Raw genomic sequence first — 21,201 nt, 5'->3', positions numbered from 1 at the left:
CTCCACATATGCCATCGCTATATAAAGTTTCGAGTCTCGGCTACATACTTAAAATCGTTGCACATATAAAATCCATTCGTTTTCTCACACAACCGAACATCGAAATGTACTCGAGAGTATAAGTAAATAAGCGTATAGGTCGATTGAGACGGGTATTATATCGTATGTTATTCGGGTTTTTTTTTGTTCGTTGCTGCTGCTGCTTCTCTTTATTCCTCCTATAATATAATACTCAGCTAAGCAGGAACATTATACTTACGCTAAGTTCGTTTTCCATTTGAACGGAATATTTAACGTGAAGCATTATTTCTCGCCTTCAAGTATGGTATGTGTGTGTGTGCTTGTCACGCTGAGCGCGTGTGTCTATGTATATTTGAAATACTAGACGAATGGCAAATTGAATTGAAAATGCAGCATCGAGAGCAGAGCACACAAAACGATTCAGACTGAATGAAAAGCGGGCATAAGCGTCATGACAGAGATGGAGCGATAAAGAGGGACACGCAGACACGCGGATGTGCATGAAAAATGCCTGTCAAAAAGAAACCATACACAGTTACGCTCTTAGCTTGCACACGGCTGTTTTATGCCTGCCGTACATTAAACGACTGGCAACTCGCTCACAGCACCGCGGTACCTTTCCATTTCATCGTTTTTCCATACATACATTCGACGTTTTAGGGTTTTTCCTCTTCTTCTCTGTTCGGCTTCTTCATTTCGGAGAACGATTTGCACCCCCTTTTTTTGCGGCCGTGTGTATTTGATTGAGCCGCATTTTCGGCACCTTTGCGCTTCAGGTCATTTTACGCACGTTTGTATTTCGTCGAGCTGAACGTCGTGTTGTTGTTAAATATACATCTCTCGTTCGTTCGTTCGAATATGATCAACAATTTTCAGTGTAAGCGAACATCGAACGACTGTGAGTACACACAATTTTCGAGCAACTAATGAGGCAACATGAAGCGACAACCATAAAAAAAAATTGCAAAGTTTGCTCGTTAAAACAACAAACGATGATGGCGATGACTATGATGATGATGGGCGAATGAACACAGCAAGAAGTACCAACGATGACGACGACAACGACGACAGACAAATGATGGAACGAAAGAAAGCTCACACCATTCACCGATTGCATCGGACTCACATAAGTCGCATTTTCGAACTGGACTCATTTCCAGCAATCCGTTCCGTTCTTTTCATTCATTGTCGTTGTGTTTTTCCTCGTCTTTCTTTATATTTGATGCGTGCAAAAATGCTACTGCCACACACACACACACACACACACACACACTCACCATTCCATTAAAAATAAAACGAAAAAGAAAATGTAGTAGCAAAACAGCAGTACATATATATCTATTGTAAGTGAGGTCTTAAGTAGCGTATCTAATTTCCATTGTGAATGTCAATCGATAATAGTTCATTAGGAGCTGTTTTATTTGTTAAAGTTTGCTGCTTTTTTCCCTCTTTTCTTGTCATTTTTAGGTGGAAGTGTATGGTTCCGTTGAGTTTTTGCAAACGAGCCGCATTTCCAGTGAATCAATTTGAAATTCCCTCGAAACGTTATGTCGACAAACGACGTCAACAGCGACGACAATTTCTTGCCATCGCACGAAATGTGATCTTTAACGTCGGCAAGAGGCCAACAAAATTGAATAAAATAAAAGGCAAACACTCAAACATACACACAGACGCTGCAAGCACATGCACACATTGACATTTCAGATGGGTACACACTACACACACACACAAACACAGAGAGATAGAGCAACCGAGCGAGCGAGCGAGCATATACAATAAATCGACCATCATCATTGTATACTCGGATGCATATGGCGATCTATTTCATACGGTGTGTACTTATGTGCACATAATTTTTGTCCTTCGTTCCATTCCGATCGAAGTGAAGTGAAGTGAAGAGAAGAGAATACCGAGCGCAAAAAAAAAACGTAACGTCAACGGATCAATTGTGTTTGCTACTGCATTCATTCCGATTCATACAGTGCAGCAAAAATGTACGCTGAACACGAATCGAGAAAAAGAAGAAGAAGAAGGAGGAGAACAAAAAATAAATATGCTATTAACTCCTAGAAAAATGCTGCACTGGAATAGCTGAATAACATACAACAACAACAGCAGCAGTAAACACATCAAGTACATTAACATTTATATTTCAATGCAGCACATATACAGTGTCAGCAGTATGTATACATATGCTCACTGCTGCTTACGGCCTAATGCGATTGCGTGTGTATGTGTGTTTCTCAGTATATATGATACGTAGTCCCCTATGTTAGAAAGTTCGTTTTTTTTTCTTCGTAATTATGATATTTAATGGATGAACGATTAAATATGAAAAAGTATTTCAAAGTATTCACATATCGTTGAAAGTTTGAAAATAACAACAACAAAAGCTGATGAGATTGAGAGAGAGTGAGAGAGAGAATGAAAAATGCATTCAAAAAATGCCATTAAAATGAATAATAACAAAGTTCAACAAATATATATGCATCATAACAGAAAAAAACGGCTGAATAAATAAATAAAAAAGAAGAAGAAGAAGAAGGTTGACATAACACATCCCCTATCATTAATTTGTCGTTTTTATTTATTCAGCTGAAACACCGATTCGAAATCTACATTTTCCCAAATAAATTTAACCACTGCCGCCATCTCTGAACATAAATGTGAAGCGAACGAGACATTTGTGACTTTTCATACGGTGCAGCTGCTTTCAAATGTGTTTCTGCTTCAATTCCTCAATTCTCTTTGTTCTTTTATCACAAGGAAAGCACTCGATGTGCTCAACGGAAATGATTCGAACAAATTTTTTGGGCAATTTTTGTGAAATAAAAGAAAAAACATTATGAAAAACAAAATGAAAATCGTAAAAAAGTGATCAAAAAAGTATGACCAAATCTCCAATAATCACCAAAATTCAACGTAAATCATTCAAATATGGGGGATTCAACTTAAACATTGCATTCAACGAACATACCCGAAAATTTTTCATTGTGGCAACTGAACCCGCCGTCGCTCTCTCATAAGATACAATATGATTGTTTTGACTATTCAACTCCGGTTCAGAATCATCCGGTTAACACATCCATTCTCTCTATCTGTGCATACTAACACATTCAAAAACGCCACTACGAACGGTCACGATTTTTCAATCGATGTGCACGAGTGTAAGCGGGATAAAAAGATATAAACCGAAACCATAATAGATTCCGTCAGATAGAAAACTATGAAGTTTTCTAGACAAAACGATAAAAAGAGAGACCGAAAAAAGGGAGTGAAAGAGCAAACAAGAACGATATCGCATACACATATTGTGTGTGGTGTGCAAACGCAACCGGAGAATTGTATATACACAAAAAAAAGCCAGCCTAGAACGGCTCTAAAAAACAATGTTCGCAACAGCAGAAGCAGCAGCAGCAGCCAATAGTTTAAGGTTTTAATACACACATTCCATGGTTTCGGTGTTCGGAACGAGAACAAAACGAAATATAAAGGCAAATATACACACGAATAAAAATAACGAAGTTCAATTGCGTATTGTTGACATTCATATTGACACATTCAACGTTTAAAAAAATTTTTTTATTCGAATACATTACTGTTTTCGATGTTTCTGTTTTTTGTTTTCATCATCTAAATAAACGAACAAATATTTCAAAAAAAAAACAACAAAATCGTAATGTGAAATTGTTAAGTGTATCAGAGAAATTTTCGGAATAAGAATGTTATAAAGTGGTTTTGTTTTTTTTTCTTCGGTTGGGCGTTTGTGATTGAATTTCAAGAGAACATAGAACATTCTACCAAAAGGTGTACCGGGTATAACAACAACAACATAAAAAAAGGATTTCGAAATGTAAAGAAACGTGTCAAATTCTCGAACAAAACAAAATTAATCGAAATTTTATGGAAATTGTGCGAATTTCCCATGTATGGTTGAGTTTGAACGCCAAATATTACCCATTCATGGATGGTAAATGATCTCAAGAATATGATCAGTGTTTGTTCGCCTACGAAAAAAAAATACCTTTACGCATCCAAATGGACAACAAAATAAACAATAAACTATGAATGCCCCAGCTCTGAATGAGAGCACGGAGCTCTGAATGAGAGTGAAAACGGTAAAATCATATTTTGTTGGGTAAAGAGCACGAAAGTACACGCACACGGTGTGTGTGTGAGAGAGTGTAGTTTTTCTTTCGTTACCCGCCAAAATCAATGTGTGTCCGCCTGAATGGTGATCGAATCGTGTTAGAGAGACCATTGAAGAGACAACATTCGTAGTGGTACGTGCGTGCGTTGCCGATAGAGGCTAGAAACAAATAAAACAACAGAAAACGGGAAAGACAACGCAAAAACAGAGCGAGAATTGAGAGGGAAAAAGTGTCATTTGTTCGCGCATTCGAGTATATTTATCCTGACCATACACATTGCATCTATCGATTGAACCTGGTAAGTGACAATAGCACGTATTGAGTGGTGTATATAAACAAGCAATATCGAGCGAACGAGCAAATGGAAAAAAAAATCGAATTTTTTCCGACACAATACCATTTGGAATTTAGGTTATTCCGAACGGAATTATCGAAGGGGCCTCAAACTGGATTCACTTTGGAAAACTTTGAAATCACATTAAAGGCACGCATCTAGATAAACAAAAAAAACAGCGCAGAGAAAAACAACAACAAGAAAAACATAAAAGAAAGAAGAAGAAGAAGAAAACGCACAATAAATTCAAAGAACTCGCGATGAGAATATGTCACAGTGAGCCTCCTATCTAATGAAGATAAACCAGTGAATAATATCAAGAGTGTTTTGTTAATGAGAAATATTTATGATACTTTGTTTACAGTTTACTCGACTGTCTTCTTCATGTTTGCGCTTTTTTTTTCTTCCTCTTCTCGTTCTCTTGTCTCATCTCTGTCATCGAATCTCATCACAAAAACCTTCACACATACGCCGTTTGCATGACAAATTGCGTGATTATAAACGTTTGTCTATCCGCTCTTTGCCACTTCCATTAAAAAAAAAATTGTGTTTGACAAGCCGAAAACGAAAGGAATGAAAAACACACCAAACAAACAATGTGTACATTAATTGATTAAAATGATGCCTTTCATGTTCGTTGATCCGTCCAATAAAATGTGTTTGTTTAGTTGTTGTCGTTACGTTTTACGCGACCCGCGATTAAATAATAAGCAAACCACCACTAAATAGTAGCCGATAGAATGTTTGTTGATTTCAATAATAAAATGTCCTTAGCTGTTTACTGATGTACATTCAGCCGCCGTGAACGCCATTGGAATTTTAAAGCAAAAACAACTCTCACTGTGTGTGTGTGTGTGTGTGTTTGGTGTGTGTGTGTGTTTGGTGTGTGTGTGTGTGTGTGTGTGCGTATCACGTGGAGAAAAAGAAAAGGGGCGACCAAAGTGAACGAAAGACCCAAAACTGTTTGTAATTATTTACATGTTTTATAGCTGGTTGAACATACAATCGTGTTAATTCCAATTCGATATATCAGAATTTATGCATGCCGACGCGATATATGTGTATACAACGAAAATGGTGTTATTGTATTGCAGTTTCAAGATAAATTAATTTGAATGAGAGAAGATGATTACGAGCGAGGGGAAAGATCAATTGACAGACAATGTTTGAAAAAGATATTTTCTGTTTATAATATGGGCGGCCTTCTCTCGTGATGAAGTCTCGCGTTTTTCTTGTTCATTTTTTTATCTTCTTCAATTTTGCAACGTCAATCGTTTTTTCTTCCACATCTTTCCGTCCAGCCAATCAATTCGAGACAATAACAAACAAACAAAAAAACGTCTCATTAAACGACGCCGTTTTCAATCAATTCAATCACCTATAAATGACAAGTCCAAAAATAGACGACCATTAAACGCTACATTTCATCTGAGAAATGTTTGCGATTTCACACTATTCTTCATTATCTAAGGCAAAAGAGAATTGAAAATTTCGCGATGATTTTCCAAGAAAGCAAAAACTTCAAAGCCAAGAATTTCACGCTATTTCTATTTATATTTGAAATGTGTTACCCCCGCGGTTGTTTGTTATTTTGAAGATCAGATTGAGGAATGAAGCACATCATCAAATGCAGCAATTGTCTTAATTATTCATCGCATTTAATGTTTTTTTTTCTTTTGCTTCTCCTTCGGCTGCTTCTACAGTTTTGTGCCGTTAGCGAGTATGGAATGTACACGATTTGTATACACACACGGTGAGTGTATGTTTTCGGTACTTCTCGCTTAGTACGCAACGAGAAAGAAAAAAATATAACAAGAAAAAAAATGCCGTTATCATGTTTCCATTTCTATTTCTATTTCTATTTGGGTATGCGTTCATTTTTGCGCGCTCAATGTACACTTTAACAATGAGCCTGGCTGTCTCATGCATTGTGCACGGTTCTTGTGCTCGCTCACTGCATTTTTACAGTTGAAAGTGAGGCATAATTGTTGATGCACTTTGAAATTGCTGTTTGCTGTTATCCGACTTTTTCTTTTTTTTGTTTCGCTCATATCATCGCTCCTCTTCTTCGACCTACGTATTTTCTCTTTATTTGATGACTTTATATTTTATTTTCATTGTGACTGCATTTTATTTCGATTAATTACAGTTTGAAATTATACGGAGGGAGTTCAAGTACGCGTACTCATACCGCGCTCTGGTTGGTCGGAGAGATCGAGACACAGACAAAGATAGATGAGTCAAGTTTTTGATAATTTCGGTACGTGCATTCATAATGGATGATTTTCAATTGTTTGATGGTGCACGAAGAACGGATTCAACACGAACCACCCATAATCCAGAACCGAAATTCTACGCAGACTTAAGCATATTTGCGTGAATGCGATTGTCATTTCATCAAGAAAACAGAGACGAAGTAGAAGAATAACAACTAGACAACATAATCATCCAGTGACGTATTTATTTGTGACAAATATCGAAATAATATGCCTTGGTGGACGTGCTTCAATTGCGCCAGCAAGACAACACAAACCAATTGTAATGACGTTTTCGTCTTGGATTACGCACATCATTCGCTTCACGATGTACCGGCCGATGTATTTCAATACGAAAGAACGCTGGAAGAACTGTATCTTTCATCGAATCGGGTGAGTGGGCTGCTTTTTTCCATGCCTTCTTTTGCGACATTCTTTTCAATCGAATGGTCCTACATTTTTTTTTTCGTTATTTCTGAATTTTTCTCACCTTGAAAGAGAATTTTCTCCGGTGTTGCAGAAAAATTTCTTACCAATAAAAAACTAGAATTGGTTGTTTACCAATAAAAAACTAGAAAAATTTGGAAAAATGTAGAAAAACTGAAAAAAAGCCAAAAGTCGATAAAAATATAGAGGAAAAACGGGCTAGCAATTTTAAAATTCAAATTTATCAGACAATTTGTTAATTTTTTGATTAATTTTCAATTTTTATTTCTTCAAATAAAAGATCACCGAATTGCCGAGACAATTGTTCCTGTGCCACGGACTGAAAGTGTTGGATCTCAGCGATAATGATCTATCATCAATACCAACGGCCCTTTCATCATTGACCAACATGAGAAAAATCAATTTAGCACGAAACTGTAAGTGATTTGACACGACATTGAGCAATAAAAAACTTGCCCAGAATCGGTATTTTTCGTATATTCATTCGAATTAATATTAATGGAACATTGATTTAGACACTAATACTTTTGATTGACACATTGTGATTGAGTTTTTTTTCACTAATGGGCGCGTAAAATGATTTCAAAATTTGTTGACAACCGAAAAAATCGATTCTGTGAAATTCCTCAAATCAATAACTATTAACAATTCTCTCTCTCTCTCTCTGTCTATCTCTTTCTCTTCCCATGGCAGCCTTGATTCGACTCACCGATTCGATAATCGCGTGCAAATCGTTAACATTTTTGGATTTAAGTATAAACAGTTTGGAGAAGCTTCCAGATGCCATAACCAGTTTATTTGGGCTCGAAGAGCTCTATTTGAATGATACATTTTTAGAGTATTTACCGGCTAATTTTGGTCGACTAACCAATTTACGCATACTCGAATTACGTGATAATAATTTGATAACACTGCCAAAGTCCATGAATCGTTTGCAGTGCTTGAAACGGCTTGATATTGGCAACAATGAATTTACCGAATTGCCCGAGGTGATTGGAAGTTTGACGGCGTTGAATGAATTGTGGGTTGATGGAAATCGTATACGACGCTTCAATTGCAATGTATCGAATTTGAAAGAACTGGTGCATTTCGATGCAAGTAATAATTTAATACAATATCTACCGACGGAGATTGGCAGCTGGCAACGATGTCAGGAATTGTGTTTGTCGGCCAATGAAATTGAAGAGTTGCCATTTTCCATTGGAATGATGAAATCATTGATTGCATTGAAAATGGATGAGAATCAATTGCAAGAATTACCCGATTCAATATGCGAAATGGAAAGTCTCGAAGAGCTGATGGTCAGCCATAATGATTTATTCAAATTGCCCAGCACCATTGGACTGATGCGTCGACTGAGATTTTTAACAGGTAAAAAATGCAAATGAATTTTTATTTTTTTTTTTTTTAAATTTGGGTGATCTTGATGAAATCAAACGATTTGCGGTGGGAATTGGATTTCGGATTGGTTGGGAATAATTCTGGTTGAAAATTTCCGTCTCAAATCATTGCCTCTGCAAATTTTCACATTTAAAATCGAATTCGCTTCAAATACCATTACCTAAGAGTAGAAGGTTTTGAATTGAATTTCCCATTGAGCTGATATTAATTCAATATTTGTCTTTTTCTTCTTCCAACAGCCGATGAGAATTTGATTCGATCGTTACCGAACGAAATTTGCAGTTGCTCCAGTCTGACAATACTGAGTGTGCGTGGCAATAAATTGACAAAAATCCCGGTAGACATTGGCCGCCTGACACAATTACGTGTTCTGAATATTGTCAATAATTTCTTAAGCAATTTACCAGTGACCATACTGAATTTAACACAATTGTCCGCCCTGTGGATATCCGACAATCAGAGTCAACCGTTAATGCCTTTACAAAAAGAATTCCACAAAGAGTCGCAATGTTTTTATTTGACCTGTTACCTATTGCCGCAAGTGTACACTACAAATGCAACGCCAACACCAAATGCACCGCCATCCACATCAACGGCACCGGATAGTAATTATGATTATTATGCACCATCGACCTGTGATACAAATTCGCAAACAAATATGCATATCGCTGCCTTAGAGAATCTATCGTTGGCTGCCATTGCACAGCAGAAGCGAAAACGAAATATTTGCTTTGCATCCGATCCACCACAAGAGATTGCACCAAATTTGAGGCTAATGCGTTCACCGACACCATATCCCAAAGAATTGCGAATGATGCAAGCCAAATTCGCGGCCAATAAAATGCAACACCAGCAAATCCATATGCAACGGCATGCACAACAACAAGAGAATGGCACAAATAATCTCGACAAACATAGTAACACGAAACCGTTGAACACGATGAACACGGAAAATATTATGAATATGCAAGCACAACAGCAGCAGCCGCCGCCGCCGCAGCAGCAGCAGCAGCAAGCGACCAGTTCGAATGATTTTGATGCCGCAAACCATTTGCATGGCATGCCACCGATGATGAACAACATCGGAAACGACATGACCATCGGCAATATGAGCGTACCAAATATCAATATGAACAATGTTCCAAATGCAAACATCAATATGAATCTTTCAAATGCAAATGTCAATATCAGCGTGCCCAATATGAATCTAGCGAATATGAGCATACAATCGCGTCAACATTTACCGCCACTTAATCAGCCACATCAACCGCTCGAATACAACAATGTTTCACGACAATTTCCATCCAATCCGAATGCCTACGGTGACATGTACCGAAGTGACAGCCGAATGCAAACACCAATCATGCATAGCACCGGCATTAACAATGACTTAGTTCAGTATGATTCCATGAACGCCGTGCGACGAAATGCATCCGGTTTTCCCGAATCTGACACCGTCGATTATAATGACGAAGAAAATGGCCTACCAAATAATGATATCAACCAACAGCAACATCAATCATATCATACAACCCATCCATACGATACGAATTCGATTGATGATGACAGTGATTTGAAAACCAACCATCATCTTCAGTCGTATCCAGTCGTACCAATGGACACCGAAACCAATCACAACAACATCCATTTGGATACACCGCAGGTAATTCACACGTTGACCGACATTTTTTTTTCTTTTTTTTTTTGGTTTTCTTCTTTGATATTGATGTTGTATTTTGAGTACACTTCATTGAGACATTTTGTTTTCCAAACTTATCAAATAGAAATTGAGAAAACTCAATCAAATCTCATCGAATAACTGTTGGTCCAAATTCAATTCCAGGTTCGGAATGAATCCAAAATTTCATTTAGATTAAATTTCATTTTACCTTTAGGATTCCCTTCAAAACCAAATTTTAAAATAATAAAACCTTTTCTGCTCTTCCACAGCAACAACCGCCACCGTATCACATAGCTAAGGCGTTTACGAAAAAAACCAAACAAGATTTACTCATTTACGATATCTATCGAAATAACTATCAGCAAAATGTAACCAAATCAATGGATCAACCGGATCATCCAGATAATTCGTTGTCAACGCAAGATGCCAGCGAAAGCAATTCGACCATAAGCAATTCATTCAATATCGTTGATTCGGACAACAATGAAATCAACACAAATGAAACCATCAACCATAGCCGTAACGATTCGTTGTTGCAATCGAAAACACCGTGGCTCTTTGGCGAACATAAAAATCCAACTGTGGTTAGTATCTGCAGACAAATTCTCAATCTTTTTTTTTCATTTCTCCATTGAAAATACGTTCAATTCCCGTCTCTTTTTTCACGCTAGATGCAATTGAGTGTTCCGAAAGTTTCAAGTGATATTGGATTTAAGATCGTTAAACATTTAAATCAGGTAGCGTATAATTGACATGCTTGAATTCAAGTGAATTTCTCAATTAATTGTTGTCATTTCATATTTTTGGCAGGGAATATTTATAAGTGATGTGGAAAAGCATTCATCGGCGTACGGTAAACTGAGTGTGAGGGATAAAATTTTGGATGTTGATGGCGTTGATTTCAGCCGAATATCATTGGTCGATGCAGAAACGGTTCTATCGAATGCTGGATCAGTGATGAATATCATGATATCGCGTGATAAATGAACATTCTTTGTTGTAAAAGTAAACAACAACAACAACAAAAACTACTACCAATTATTTGAGCAATAGCGTTATTTCTACGTGTTTCCGAATACCAATTTTTTCACACACATACACGTTCAATTGTACAATGCTAATAACTTAAATCGATGAGACTAATTTTTTTTTTTTGCATTATAATGATTTTTTTTTTTCATAGAAATTCAATTCGTAGCAAGTAAAAAAACAAAGATTTTTTTTTTGTACGAAATTGCATAAAAACCCGAAGCAAAGATTTAGCTTCACTGCATTGAATATAACCAATTTTTTTTCTTCACCCTCTCTCTCTCTTCCTCTCTCTTACATGTGAATAGTTCGAAATTTAAATTAAAAGTAAATTAAATTATCAATGATATTCTGTTTATTTATTTCTTTCATCTCAATATAACAATAACATGATGATCTTTTGATAGTTGAACGTCTAGCTGTTGACAGCTAATGCCTCGCTTTGTACAAATTTCATCGTATGATTTCAGTCCATTGTAGTAATGTTGGCATTGATTGTTCGATTGTAGTGTGGTGCGTTCATGTGAATTGAATGTGAATCGATTGTTTGATGTTGTATCATGGTTGTCGTTCATTTGCACACCATTCGTTCGATTCATCAGTTTGTCGCGTTGATTGCGGGGTAACGGTTGACTGCCCGAATTATGGTTATTGTAATAGTTATTGTTTGATTGTGTTCCAGTCACACTTGGAATGGGCGATCGTATCGGTTCATAATCATAGAATACATTTCGTTGCACTGTGATCGGATATTTGTCGACACGTCGAATTAAACCTTCGAGCAAACCGAACAACACCATTTTCCGTTCGTTGATATGCAACGCCGATGGATTGAAACGTACACACAGCTCACCGAATGTCGCTCCATGCGCCATCGAAGCAAATATCCGAAACACATCACGAACATTCGCTTTCGTTCCCGGCATATTTGTTTGGCTATTGATCTTTGTACATTGTTCGATGCATCGTTGTTGCAATTGTTTGCACGTGGCTAATTGTGACAGTTTGGGTGTTGGCCGATAAATGTTACAATATTGAAAAACGGGTATCACAGTGGCCACTCCCAATAATATCAAATGCCGGATACATTGCAGTGCCAGTCCCAATGCCACATCGGCTAATGATGCAATCCGAGCAATGTGATTGAATCCATTAATATATGGTAAAATCTGTTGGTTACATTTGAATAGCAATCCGAAGAAGAAGAAGAAACACATTTTAAAAGCGTTGTCACGTTCGTTTAGCATAAATTAAGAAAAATCACTTACACGAAGTGTTGTCAGATCCCATTGCGACTCGACATAATTATAAAATTCACTTTTTAACACGGCCGCTACGTACGGTTTTACCACTGGTGGCTCTTTGTAATGCGGTACAATACACAATGGGATTATTGTACTCCCCTCTGGAATTTGAAAGAAAAACAACGAACGAAAGAAAGAGAAAGAGAAATATAAGTGAATATGAGCGGAAAAGAAAAAAAAATGGGAGCGAAAAAAGAACAGCGAAAACAACATCAGAGCGATTATGGAGAAAAGAATGAAGAAAAAACGAGAGACACAAAGACATGCAGAAAAAAAAACGACGGTCAAAGTCAACATAAATCAAAATGTAGCCGGTAGAAAATCAAACTAACCCTGAAGCATGCACATTTTCCGTCGATTTAAATCGGTGCGTATTTGTGTTAGCAATTTGATGAGCCGAGTCAGTTGTGCCGTATCTTCGGAGCATTGCGACAATATCTTGCTCGTTAGCTCAAGTGAAAGCTGAAAAACAAAAAAACAAATGTTTATGAAATACAAAGAATGAAACATGCTAATGAATAATTAACTCGAGAAGTGTGTATGCGTGTGTGTTTACTACTTTTTCTCTTTGTTAATGTAACCGTTTTTACCATGTATTCGCTTATCTTGCGTATAATCTCTTCAAAGACAACAGTTCGAGTGGTCGGTGCGAAAACGAAACAAAAATTAAAATAGAATGCATTCCTCGCGTACAACTTGTTATCGATACGCACTGGATAGCCCAAAAATTTCTTACCCAGCAGTGATCTACAAATTTATACGCACGCAAGCACGCATAGAAAGAGAGATAGAGAGAGAGAGAGAAATTTGATGAGAATTAAGCGTTTGCTGTTGGTTTTAATTGTTTCCAGATGTTCGATATTCTTTACATACACACTAACGAAACATCGTTGCAGTTGAGCCTTTGGTATCACATACTGGCTGATCGTATCGAATACATCTTTTGATATATAATTATTTGGTACTTGGGTGACAATTTGTGGTCCAGCTGTTGCATGAAATTTGCAAAAGAATATGCATTTAATAAAATTATCACCCCTATCATCCTTATCACTATCGGAGCCCTTTGACAACACCGACATCGAATCTCTTGCACTTATTCCCGCCGCATCCGCCATCACTGTACACAATCGCCGTTTATTTTTGTCTTTATTTGTTTGTTTTTTTTTCGCGCTTTTTTTATTATTAACAAAATTTATCAACGTCCAAACTGATTGTAGTCCATACATCGACTAGAGGCTACTACGTGATATCTATGGTATGCCATTTACACGATTTCATTATAAATGTTTTCGATTAAATTGGCCTCCACAAACTAACAAACAAAGATAAATACAAAATCATATGGTCGGTGTAGTATAAACAAAGTCAAAATGGAAATATATTACAATATTCTGTTCCGTTCGTTGTGACCGTCGTCGTCGTCGTCGTCAAGAGAGTGAGAGACAAAGCAGACAAGCAAGCGCAGCACAAAACATCGACTCACTCTCTTTGAGAGTATGAATGACTTTGCATATCACACCAAACTGATCAACTTTGAGAATAAACACAACACACGATCCCGATCCGACTCTCTCAAAATACGCATTCCATATGCGACGATACACAAATACTACCAAAAAAAAAACACATCGTCTCGGTTGATAAAGCCCAGTCCAGTTTCACATGTGATATGTGTGTATTTGTTGTGTATAAGAATGGATGGAAGAAAAAGAAAAGAAACAAAAATATTGTTTGTTTGCGTTATTGTTATCAGCAAAATTCTGTGATTCTTCCAAATGTATCGACACAATTCGCAAACGCAATTCTTATTGTCGATTCATGCGATATATGCGAGACGATGCAACAGTCAATTGATGTATGCTTCGAACGTACGTGTGACGATGCATTTATTGACGTATTTGGTATGAAAGCGAATTTTGAGTGGGCTGGCGGCAATTGCACATCGATTTTTGACCTGATTACTTACCATTTTTGGAAGGTCAAACTTCAAGTACCTGATTGTAGTCGAACTGCTATCGCTTGTTCAAATCGAAAAATTATCATTTTTATCTCTTTACCATGCAGTCTTACCTACAGTTACTATACATATTTCATACTTTGTAACAAACAAAAAATTGGACGATTTCAATCAATTTATTGATAGCACCAATTTCGAATAGAATTTATTGATAACACGTTTTAAATTCAAGTGGAATACTTACAATTTTTGACATTGTATTCAGATTTCTGATTTCTTTTATGGGTCAGAAACCCGAATGGAATTCGACAGAAAGAGAAAGAGCAAAAGAGTAAGAGTTCAGTTATCAATTTTGGCGTGAACAATGTAATACAAACCAAAATGTTAAAAGTGTTCAATCGAAATGACAATTTTTTTTGAAAAACCATTTCAACTTCTCCTTTCAAATTTCTTCAAACAACAAAAAATCATGCGAACACGTTAAATACATTCGTTTGATTTTTACAAAGACACTACGATTTTTTTACATTTTTCTTCGTTTTTCACTTCAATTTATGGATCAACACTGAAAATGTGCCCAGCAATAATAATTATTTATGAATAATTAACAAAATCACTAATAATCATAATTTGGGTTGAACAATTGATTGATCAGTATGAAATTTCTAATCATAATCCGGTCAATCCCGGAAGAAAAAGAACTTTTGAGTTTCAATGAAATTTATTTTACTCAATTGTTGAGTTAACCGGCACAGTGATTACTCAATTCGCTGGATGGATTGGGCAACGATGAATCCACCATGCTGTGTCTTGCCACTGGTAATTTTGTATGGCATATAACTAACTTTCCCTTCGACTAAAACTCTATCAAATTTGCTTATGCTATTTCGTAGTACACCAAGTGCAGGCTGATCGTACACAATGACACGATGAAATTCGGTGATGATCATTCCCGGTATTCTTCCTTCTCCTCTGTTGAATTAGAGAACATATTAGTTTCAAATTGAACATTTGATGACAATGACCAAGTTTCAATTGATTCATTTTTGAAAGTTTGTTCAATTTGATTGAAGTTTTTCAAAATTGAAATATAAAATGTTGAATACATTAATTGATTGAATTGGTTATTATATAGAATTGTCTTTCTATAGAATTATTTTCAATTAAAAAAAAAACTTTCTCTTTAAAAATCAATTCAACTTGAAAATAAAATTGAAAATTGATTCAATTTTTCATTTACATACTTTGGCATGTGATTGGATGACAGTGTAAACAGTGAGTGATTGTCGGCGTGTCGAATGTCCGATGTGATTTTGGCCAAAATCTTGACATTGTTCTGATCATTTTTGTTCTCTATATTACGTTCATGTCCACGCAGTCGACTGTATTTCGATTTGATTATCAATTTTTGCCGAAGACGTCCATCGTCCAATGAGAATGGCTTCGAGCTAAGATTGCCAAAGATGTAGATTCGTTCACCCATTGACATCGGTGCGTCTGATTTTAGGTTGACCAGATGATTGCAACTGTTGAATCACAAGAACATTTCAGAATCTTTAGAATTTTTTTTCTAAATAATGTGTTGATTTGCATGTTCTCTCATATTTCTCTCTATTCATCTTATACCAAATCAAGGCAACGAAACTTCCAATGAAGTAAATCCCAATGATTGCTCTTGAAATGGATAGAAATGGACAAAAATGGACATTCCCCGAATACTCACTATTTATCATTACCCTCAACAGTTCGAACGATTAGCGATCTGGTGCCATTTGGTAGGGTTCGTACATTGGACACAATTGTACCCAACAGTTTCACATAGTTATACTCTAAAAACATTCGAGAAATGAAATAAGATAATCGAAAGAACACAAATAAAATCAAACCTTCTTCTTCCTGTGCCAATGGAGCGGCTGTGGTGAATGGACGGCATTTTAACAGTTTATCGCCCGCATTTTTGGTAATTGTAAGATTTCGTAGCAGTGTCCGGAACATTTGATATAGAAAAATTGAAAATTTCGGCAATACACCAGACCACGATCTGTCAGAACATCTGTCACACACGAAGTTGTCGTCAAATATTTTCGTATTTTATTTTTACAGTTTTTCAAGTGAGCATGCTTATATATGATGGATCGTTGCAAGTCGGTTAGTCGGCATATCGATTGATTGAATTTTTGTAGTGAATTAAAAACGAAACAAAATGAATTTCATTTGACGATTTTTTTTTATTCAAAATAGCAAACTTCTACATAAAATTCCATTCTCAAATTTCACACCGTGTAATTTCATTCCAAGAAGCTTTGCTAATTCCAATCAAATTCACTAGATGGCATTGTACCACCCAAAATCGTATATTATGAATAGCTATCCGAATGCAAGTCGACTGTAAAGCGATTTAGTGTCCCATGTGGTTGCGTGAAATGTGTACGTGTTTTGCATTCAAATCGGAATCCGATAGGAAAAGGATTAAGCGAACAAAGTGAAAGAATGTTGGAGAAATTGTCGATACGGATAGTTGTTGTTGCGAATGGAAAAAAAAGCATCAAAAGCAAATCAAAGATATATTCAATTTAATTTGCATCGATGATCGCAGTTCAATGCCATTGATACAAATGAGAGACATATGTGTTTTTATGTTAACACTCATCGTTTGCATTGCGGCAAACTGATTCTCACATGCTTTCTTAGATAATGTCATTTTGTTTTTCATTCCTTCTTTCTTTCTATCTATCTTTGATGCATTCATTCGTTCACTGGTTCGTTGGATTTTTTTTTCTGTTCGGACATAGCGACAAAGTAGCTGTATTCAAATGAAACAGCCATTCTAGGTTCATTTGAATACATTGCGCCGCGATAGAAAAAGTGATTGTTCGCAGGGGGGGAAATGGACGACGGTTGAGAGCCTGTCCATCATCATCATCTGAATCGTGCGTCCTTTATGGGTGAAAAAAAAACTCACTTGGAATTGATGGGCATTAATGCCATGTATAGGCAACAAAATGTTATGAACAGGAAGGAACACAACCACACCACACTAGACACCTCTATTAATGATCGGCGAATGCGATGTGCATGGTTGTTTCGATTTTTTTTTTCTTCCTTCATCTACGGTTTTGTGCCCTGTGTGTGTGTGTGTGTGCGCGCTGTGCGCGCCAGTGTGAGAGATATGCATAATGTGATATTGAGAGAGTACTGATGCGCAGGTATTATCATATCGGAACGCATTAACAAAACCAAAGCGAACAGCCAATCATAAGATAATGTGCCGCGCTCTGGTTCTTTTCTTCTTCTATTTCAGTTCTGTAGTTTTTTTTCTGCTCTCTTCATTCTTTTATTCCATTTTTATTAGTTGCATGTTACGGGCTAAAAGAAAAAAAACACTACGGCTGCTGCTGTTTTGCATTGACTTTTCCATCATTCGCGAACAATCGCACAAAGTATTCTAACGGAACGAATGATTCAAGAATTCATTCATGATTACCACATATGTTTAATCGCTATTTTTAATCTGTTATTAAAATTAATTTCCAATTTGAAGAAGTCCCACATGAACATTTAATCGCTCATGGAAAGAGAAAAAAAAAATTGGTAGAAAAAAAAGAAAGGAGAATAAAGACGTGTTTGCCATAGATTTGCAATGTACGCACAGGATCGCGCTTGCCGATAAGCCCATAGCAATCGTCATTGCGGATTAATGCGTTTTTCGGTAACGTTTGGATTGGAAATTATTGTAAATGCCGAAGCATTGAACATTAGTTTTTTATTTCTGAGGAAGAAAATGAGACAGCGATCAATAAAATGATCTGAGAACAAGAAAATGACTCTGAATTGAAAAAAAAAAAAATAGCATCCCAGATCTTTGGCAGAGAGAAAAAGGCTACGCAACATTTTTCCCATTTCAACGATTTTCATTCGGTTCGAGAACGATCTAGCGAGAACGGGCTAATTTAATGTTCATTACATTTCGAGCGCACTTTTTCTGTAATTTGTTTTTTCTTTCTCCGTCCAATAATCGATTTATTGCATATTTCAATTGAACCGCTAAAGCAAAGTAAAAGCTACACAAAATATTAAACATAATAACCGATTCACAATGTATCACATACATAATCAAGCTCATTTAATGTAATTATATTCACCGCAATGAGCCTAACGCTATTGTGTGGCTTGGACACTGGCCATGCGTGCGTGTATGTGTGTGTGCGCGCTTTCGCGAGAGTCGTGGACAAATGAGTTGTGAGTGAGCGGCATCAGTAGTCACCCATCAGCTTTCAGATTCTGATTAGGCTCACATTACTCACAACTTAATCGTATATTCATACACATGGCATCGAATAGCAAGCGTTTGCAATAATGAATTAACTGTTATGCCGATTATTTGGTAGTAAAATCATTTTTTTAGAGCTCGCACGTTCTCTCTCTTCCTCTCTCTCTCAGGTTTGATCTAACTTTGGCTCCACACTTTGTTGTTCTCGCCTCAGAAAATAAACTAAACTAAAAAATGCATTATATATTTTTTTCAATTATTTATCTGCATGTGCCACTTTTTCCCGCTGCCTCGGTGCTAATCTATTCTCTGTCTCTCTCTGGTATTCCATAAAAATGGAAACGATCCGGTAGGAACAGACAACGCTGTTGTCTTTAATTAGGCTATTAGTGGACTGCTGCACTCCGTTCATGATACGCGTTTTGACAATATATATTATTATAACTGTGTCGCGTTGATGCCGGTTTTGTGGGAAAGTAAAAAAAAAATTATAAATAAATAAAGGAAACACCACCACGCCACGCCAGCTTACGTTCGATTTAATTTATATAAAAACATAGACCCAAATGAAGTGAATGAGAAAGCGAGCAGGCAAAGAGATTCGTTTCACATCCACATACTATTTAATTAAATCGGTAAAAAAAAATTAACACGCCGCCATTTCATCGTCGACGAGGCGATATCGATAGATGCACACATTTAATGGATGGATATTGTGTGTCGACATGGTAATCACATTCTTATTCTCATTCCCATTTTGCTCAATTGCAATTGATTGGATTTGTTCATTTCCAATTGGAATGAACCAAATCAATGCTCATTTTCTTCTTCGTCTGTAATTTGTGTTGTTTCAATTTTAAGGCTAATATCCATCCATACACGATCACAAACACGAATCGTGTCCACATTGACCCAATTACATTTGCTCCCCTTTTTCGGGATCGATGCAATTTTCGTACATTCAGCGAATCACGAATTCATTTCAATGCCATCAATTGCAAGACATTCGTTCTCGTATTAATTTTAGTAGCATTAGGCTCATGCCATAAGCTCATATCGCATACATCATCCATGTGCAGAATCCATACTATGGATGATGTGGTGAAATAATGCATACAACCTCATTTTGATCATGAAAATTCGAAAAATTTGCTCCATTTTGATTACGAAAATGTGAACAATTGGTCTGGTGAATTCCATGCAACTCCTGTTGTTGTAGACGTGGGCAAAGTGAACTCAGTGATTGATAAGCATTGGCGCGGTGACCAATAAATAAATACGCTTTGCCAACCAATTCAAATCAATCTTATCTGATCGATTCGATAATTCGACGGGCGCGCAACAGTTAATGTGCACGTATGAACACGAATTAAAGAAACGAAACAAAAACAACGCACAAAGAAGAAAAATGATTCGCATCGCCACGATCACACAGAAGATTTCATTACGCCTCGCACATTAAGCCCCATCTCGATCAATCGCACCAATTCATTAACAGTGAATAGATTAGATATCATGCAAAACGGGAGAAAATGCATCGAAGAGAGAGAGAGAGAGAGAGAACAATATTTGAAAAAAAGAAAGAGACCAGAAAAAGGGAGCCAAGACAAGCTAAGGCAAAAAATAGAGATCATTTACTTTATCACATCAACGATTTATTGCACAAACCTTTGGCTACTGGCTCATCGTCGCAGGATAGACACACACACACACTGGCATTTGGAGCTAAATGAGGTGCATAAAAGAAACGAAGAGTGTAAACTTAGCACTAGCACTTATTACTTTGAAAATATTACTTAACTCCATTAATTGATTAAAAACTAGTTGCTGAACCTAATTAGTGAGCTCTTTGCTCGGGGAAATGCGAAAAATAGAATCCAAATGCACGAGGACGAGAGAGAAAATAATGAAAAACAATTAATCAATTAAAGATTATCATTTGTTATACACAAAATGGGATACGGGTGTACAGTGGAGCAGCAACGAGAGAGAGAGAGAGAGAGAGAGAGAGAGAGAGAGAGAGATCAAGTGATTGGCGTCTCGCAACACCCAACACATAAACCCAACCAAACCATGCAGAGAAAGGTGTAAGGAGCGACGCATTTTTTTAAATTAGATTTTGTCGAGTCAATTATAGAATAACGTCCGTGTGTGCTGTTCGCAGCGGAAACTAAGAATTAACTAATAAAACGATAAAATTTTACCGCATACACTTTGTGCACTGCACTGTCTTATTTTCGTTAGTGCATTGATTTATTTGAAGTTGAGTGTCTCTTTTATAGGTTTTATTGATTGACAAATATATCTAAGGGTTTATTTTTCATTTGATCATTACACAATTATTA

General features: G+C 36.6%; 3 protein-coding genes across 4 annotated transcripts; 1 reads left to right on the top strand and 2 right to left on the bottom strand.

The window, feature by feature from the left end:
* Nucleotides 1-1,488: 1,488 nt before the first annotated feature.
* LOC129574750 (protein lap1) lies at nucleotides 1,489-11,666 on the top strand. 2 transcript variants are annotated; one of them, XM_055457166.1, is made up of 8 exons: nucleotides 1,489-4,473; nucleotides 6,659-7,157; nucleotides 7,492-7,627; nucleotides 7,905-8,582; nucleotides 8,852-10,275; nucleotides 10,563-10,877; nucleotides 10,965-11,030; nucleotides 11,104-11,666. In XM_055457166.1, the coding sequence occupies exons 2-8, from the start codon at nucleotides 6,996-6,998 to the stop codon at nucleotides 11,278-11,280; spliced, it is 2,958 nt and encodes a 985-aa protein (XP_055313141.1). In that variant the 5' UTR covers nucleotides 1,489-4,473; nucleotides 6,659-6,995; the 3' UTR covers nucleotides 11,281-11,666. The 2 variants fall into 2 exon arrangements, with proteins under 2 accessions (XP_055313141.1, XP_055313142.1); XM_055457167.1 differs by lacking the exons at nucleotides 10,965-11,030; nucleotides 11,104-11,666 and adding an exon at nucleotides 10,397-10,455 and having other exon boundaries at nucleotides 3,059-4,473; nucleotides 10,563-10,687.
* On the bottom strand, nucleotides 11,655-14,412 carry LOC129574752 (GATOR complex protein NPRL2-like). Its single transcript, XM_055457168.1, has 6 exons — nucleotides 14,015-14,412; nucleotides 13,500-13,941; nucleotides 13,217-13,373; nucleotides 12,959-13,088; nucleotides 12,591-12,727; nucleotides 11,655-12,491 (listed from the first exon to the last, which is right to left on the bottom strand). Exons 2-6 carry the CDS (start codon nucleotides 13,853-13,855, stop codon nucleotides 11,691-11,693), a joined length of 1,581 nt encoding a protein of 526 aa, XP_055313143.1. The 5' UTR covers nucleotides 13,856-13,941; nucleotides 14,015-14,412; the 3' UTR covers nucleotides 11,655-11,690.
* Nucleotides 14,413-14,743: 331 nt separating this feature from the next.
* LOC129574749 (uncharacterized) lies at nucleotides 14,744-16,636 on the bottom strand. Its single transcript, XM_055457165.1, has 4 exons — nucleotides 16,473-16,636; nucleotides 16,310-16,415; nucleotides 15,831-16,112; nucleotides 14,744-15,558 (listed from the first exon to the last, which is right to left on the bottom strand). The coding sequence occupies exons 1-4, from the start codon at nucleotides 16,579-16,581 to the stop codon at nucleotides 15,345-15,347; spliced, it is 711 nt and encodes a 236-aa protein (XP_055313140.1). The 5' UTR covers nucleotides 16,582-16,636; the 3' UTR covers nucleotides 14,744-15,344.
* Nucleotides 16,637-21,201: the final 4,565 nt, after the last annotated feature.

Source organism: Sitodiplosis mosellana, unplaced genomic scaffold (assembly GCF_009176505.1).
Source record: "Sitodiplosis mosellana isolate CC-2019 unplaced genomic scaffold, AAFC_SMos_1.0 Smas_scaffold_6165, whole genome shotgun sequence".
Lineage (NCBI taxonomy): Eukaryota > Metazoa > Arthropoda > Insecta > Diptera > Cecidomyiidae > Sitodiplosis > Sitodiplosis mosellana.
This window is presented reverse-complemented; position numbering and strand designations above follow the sequence as displayed.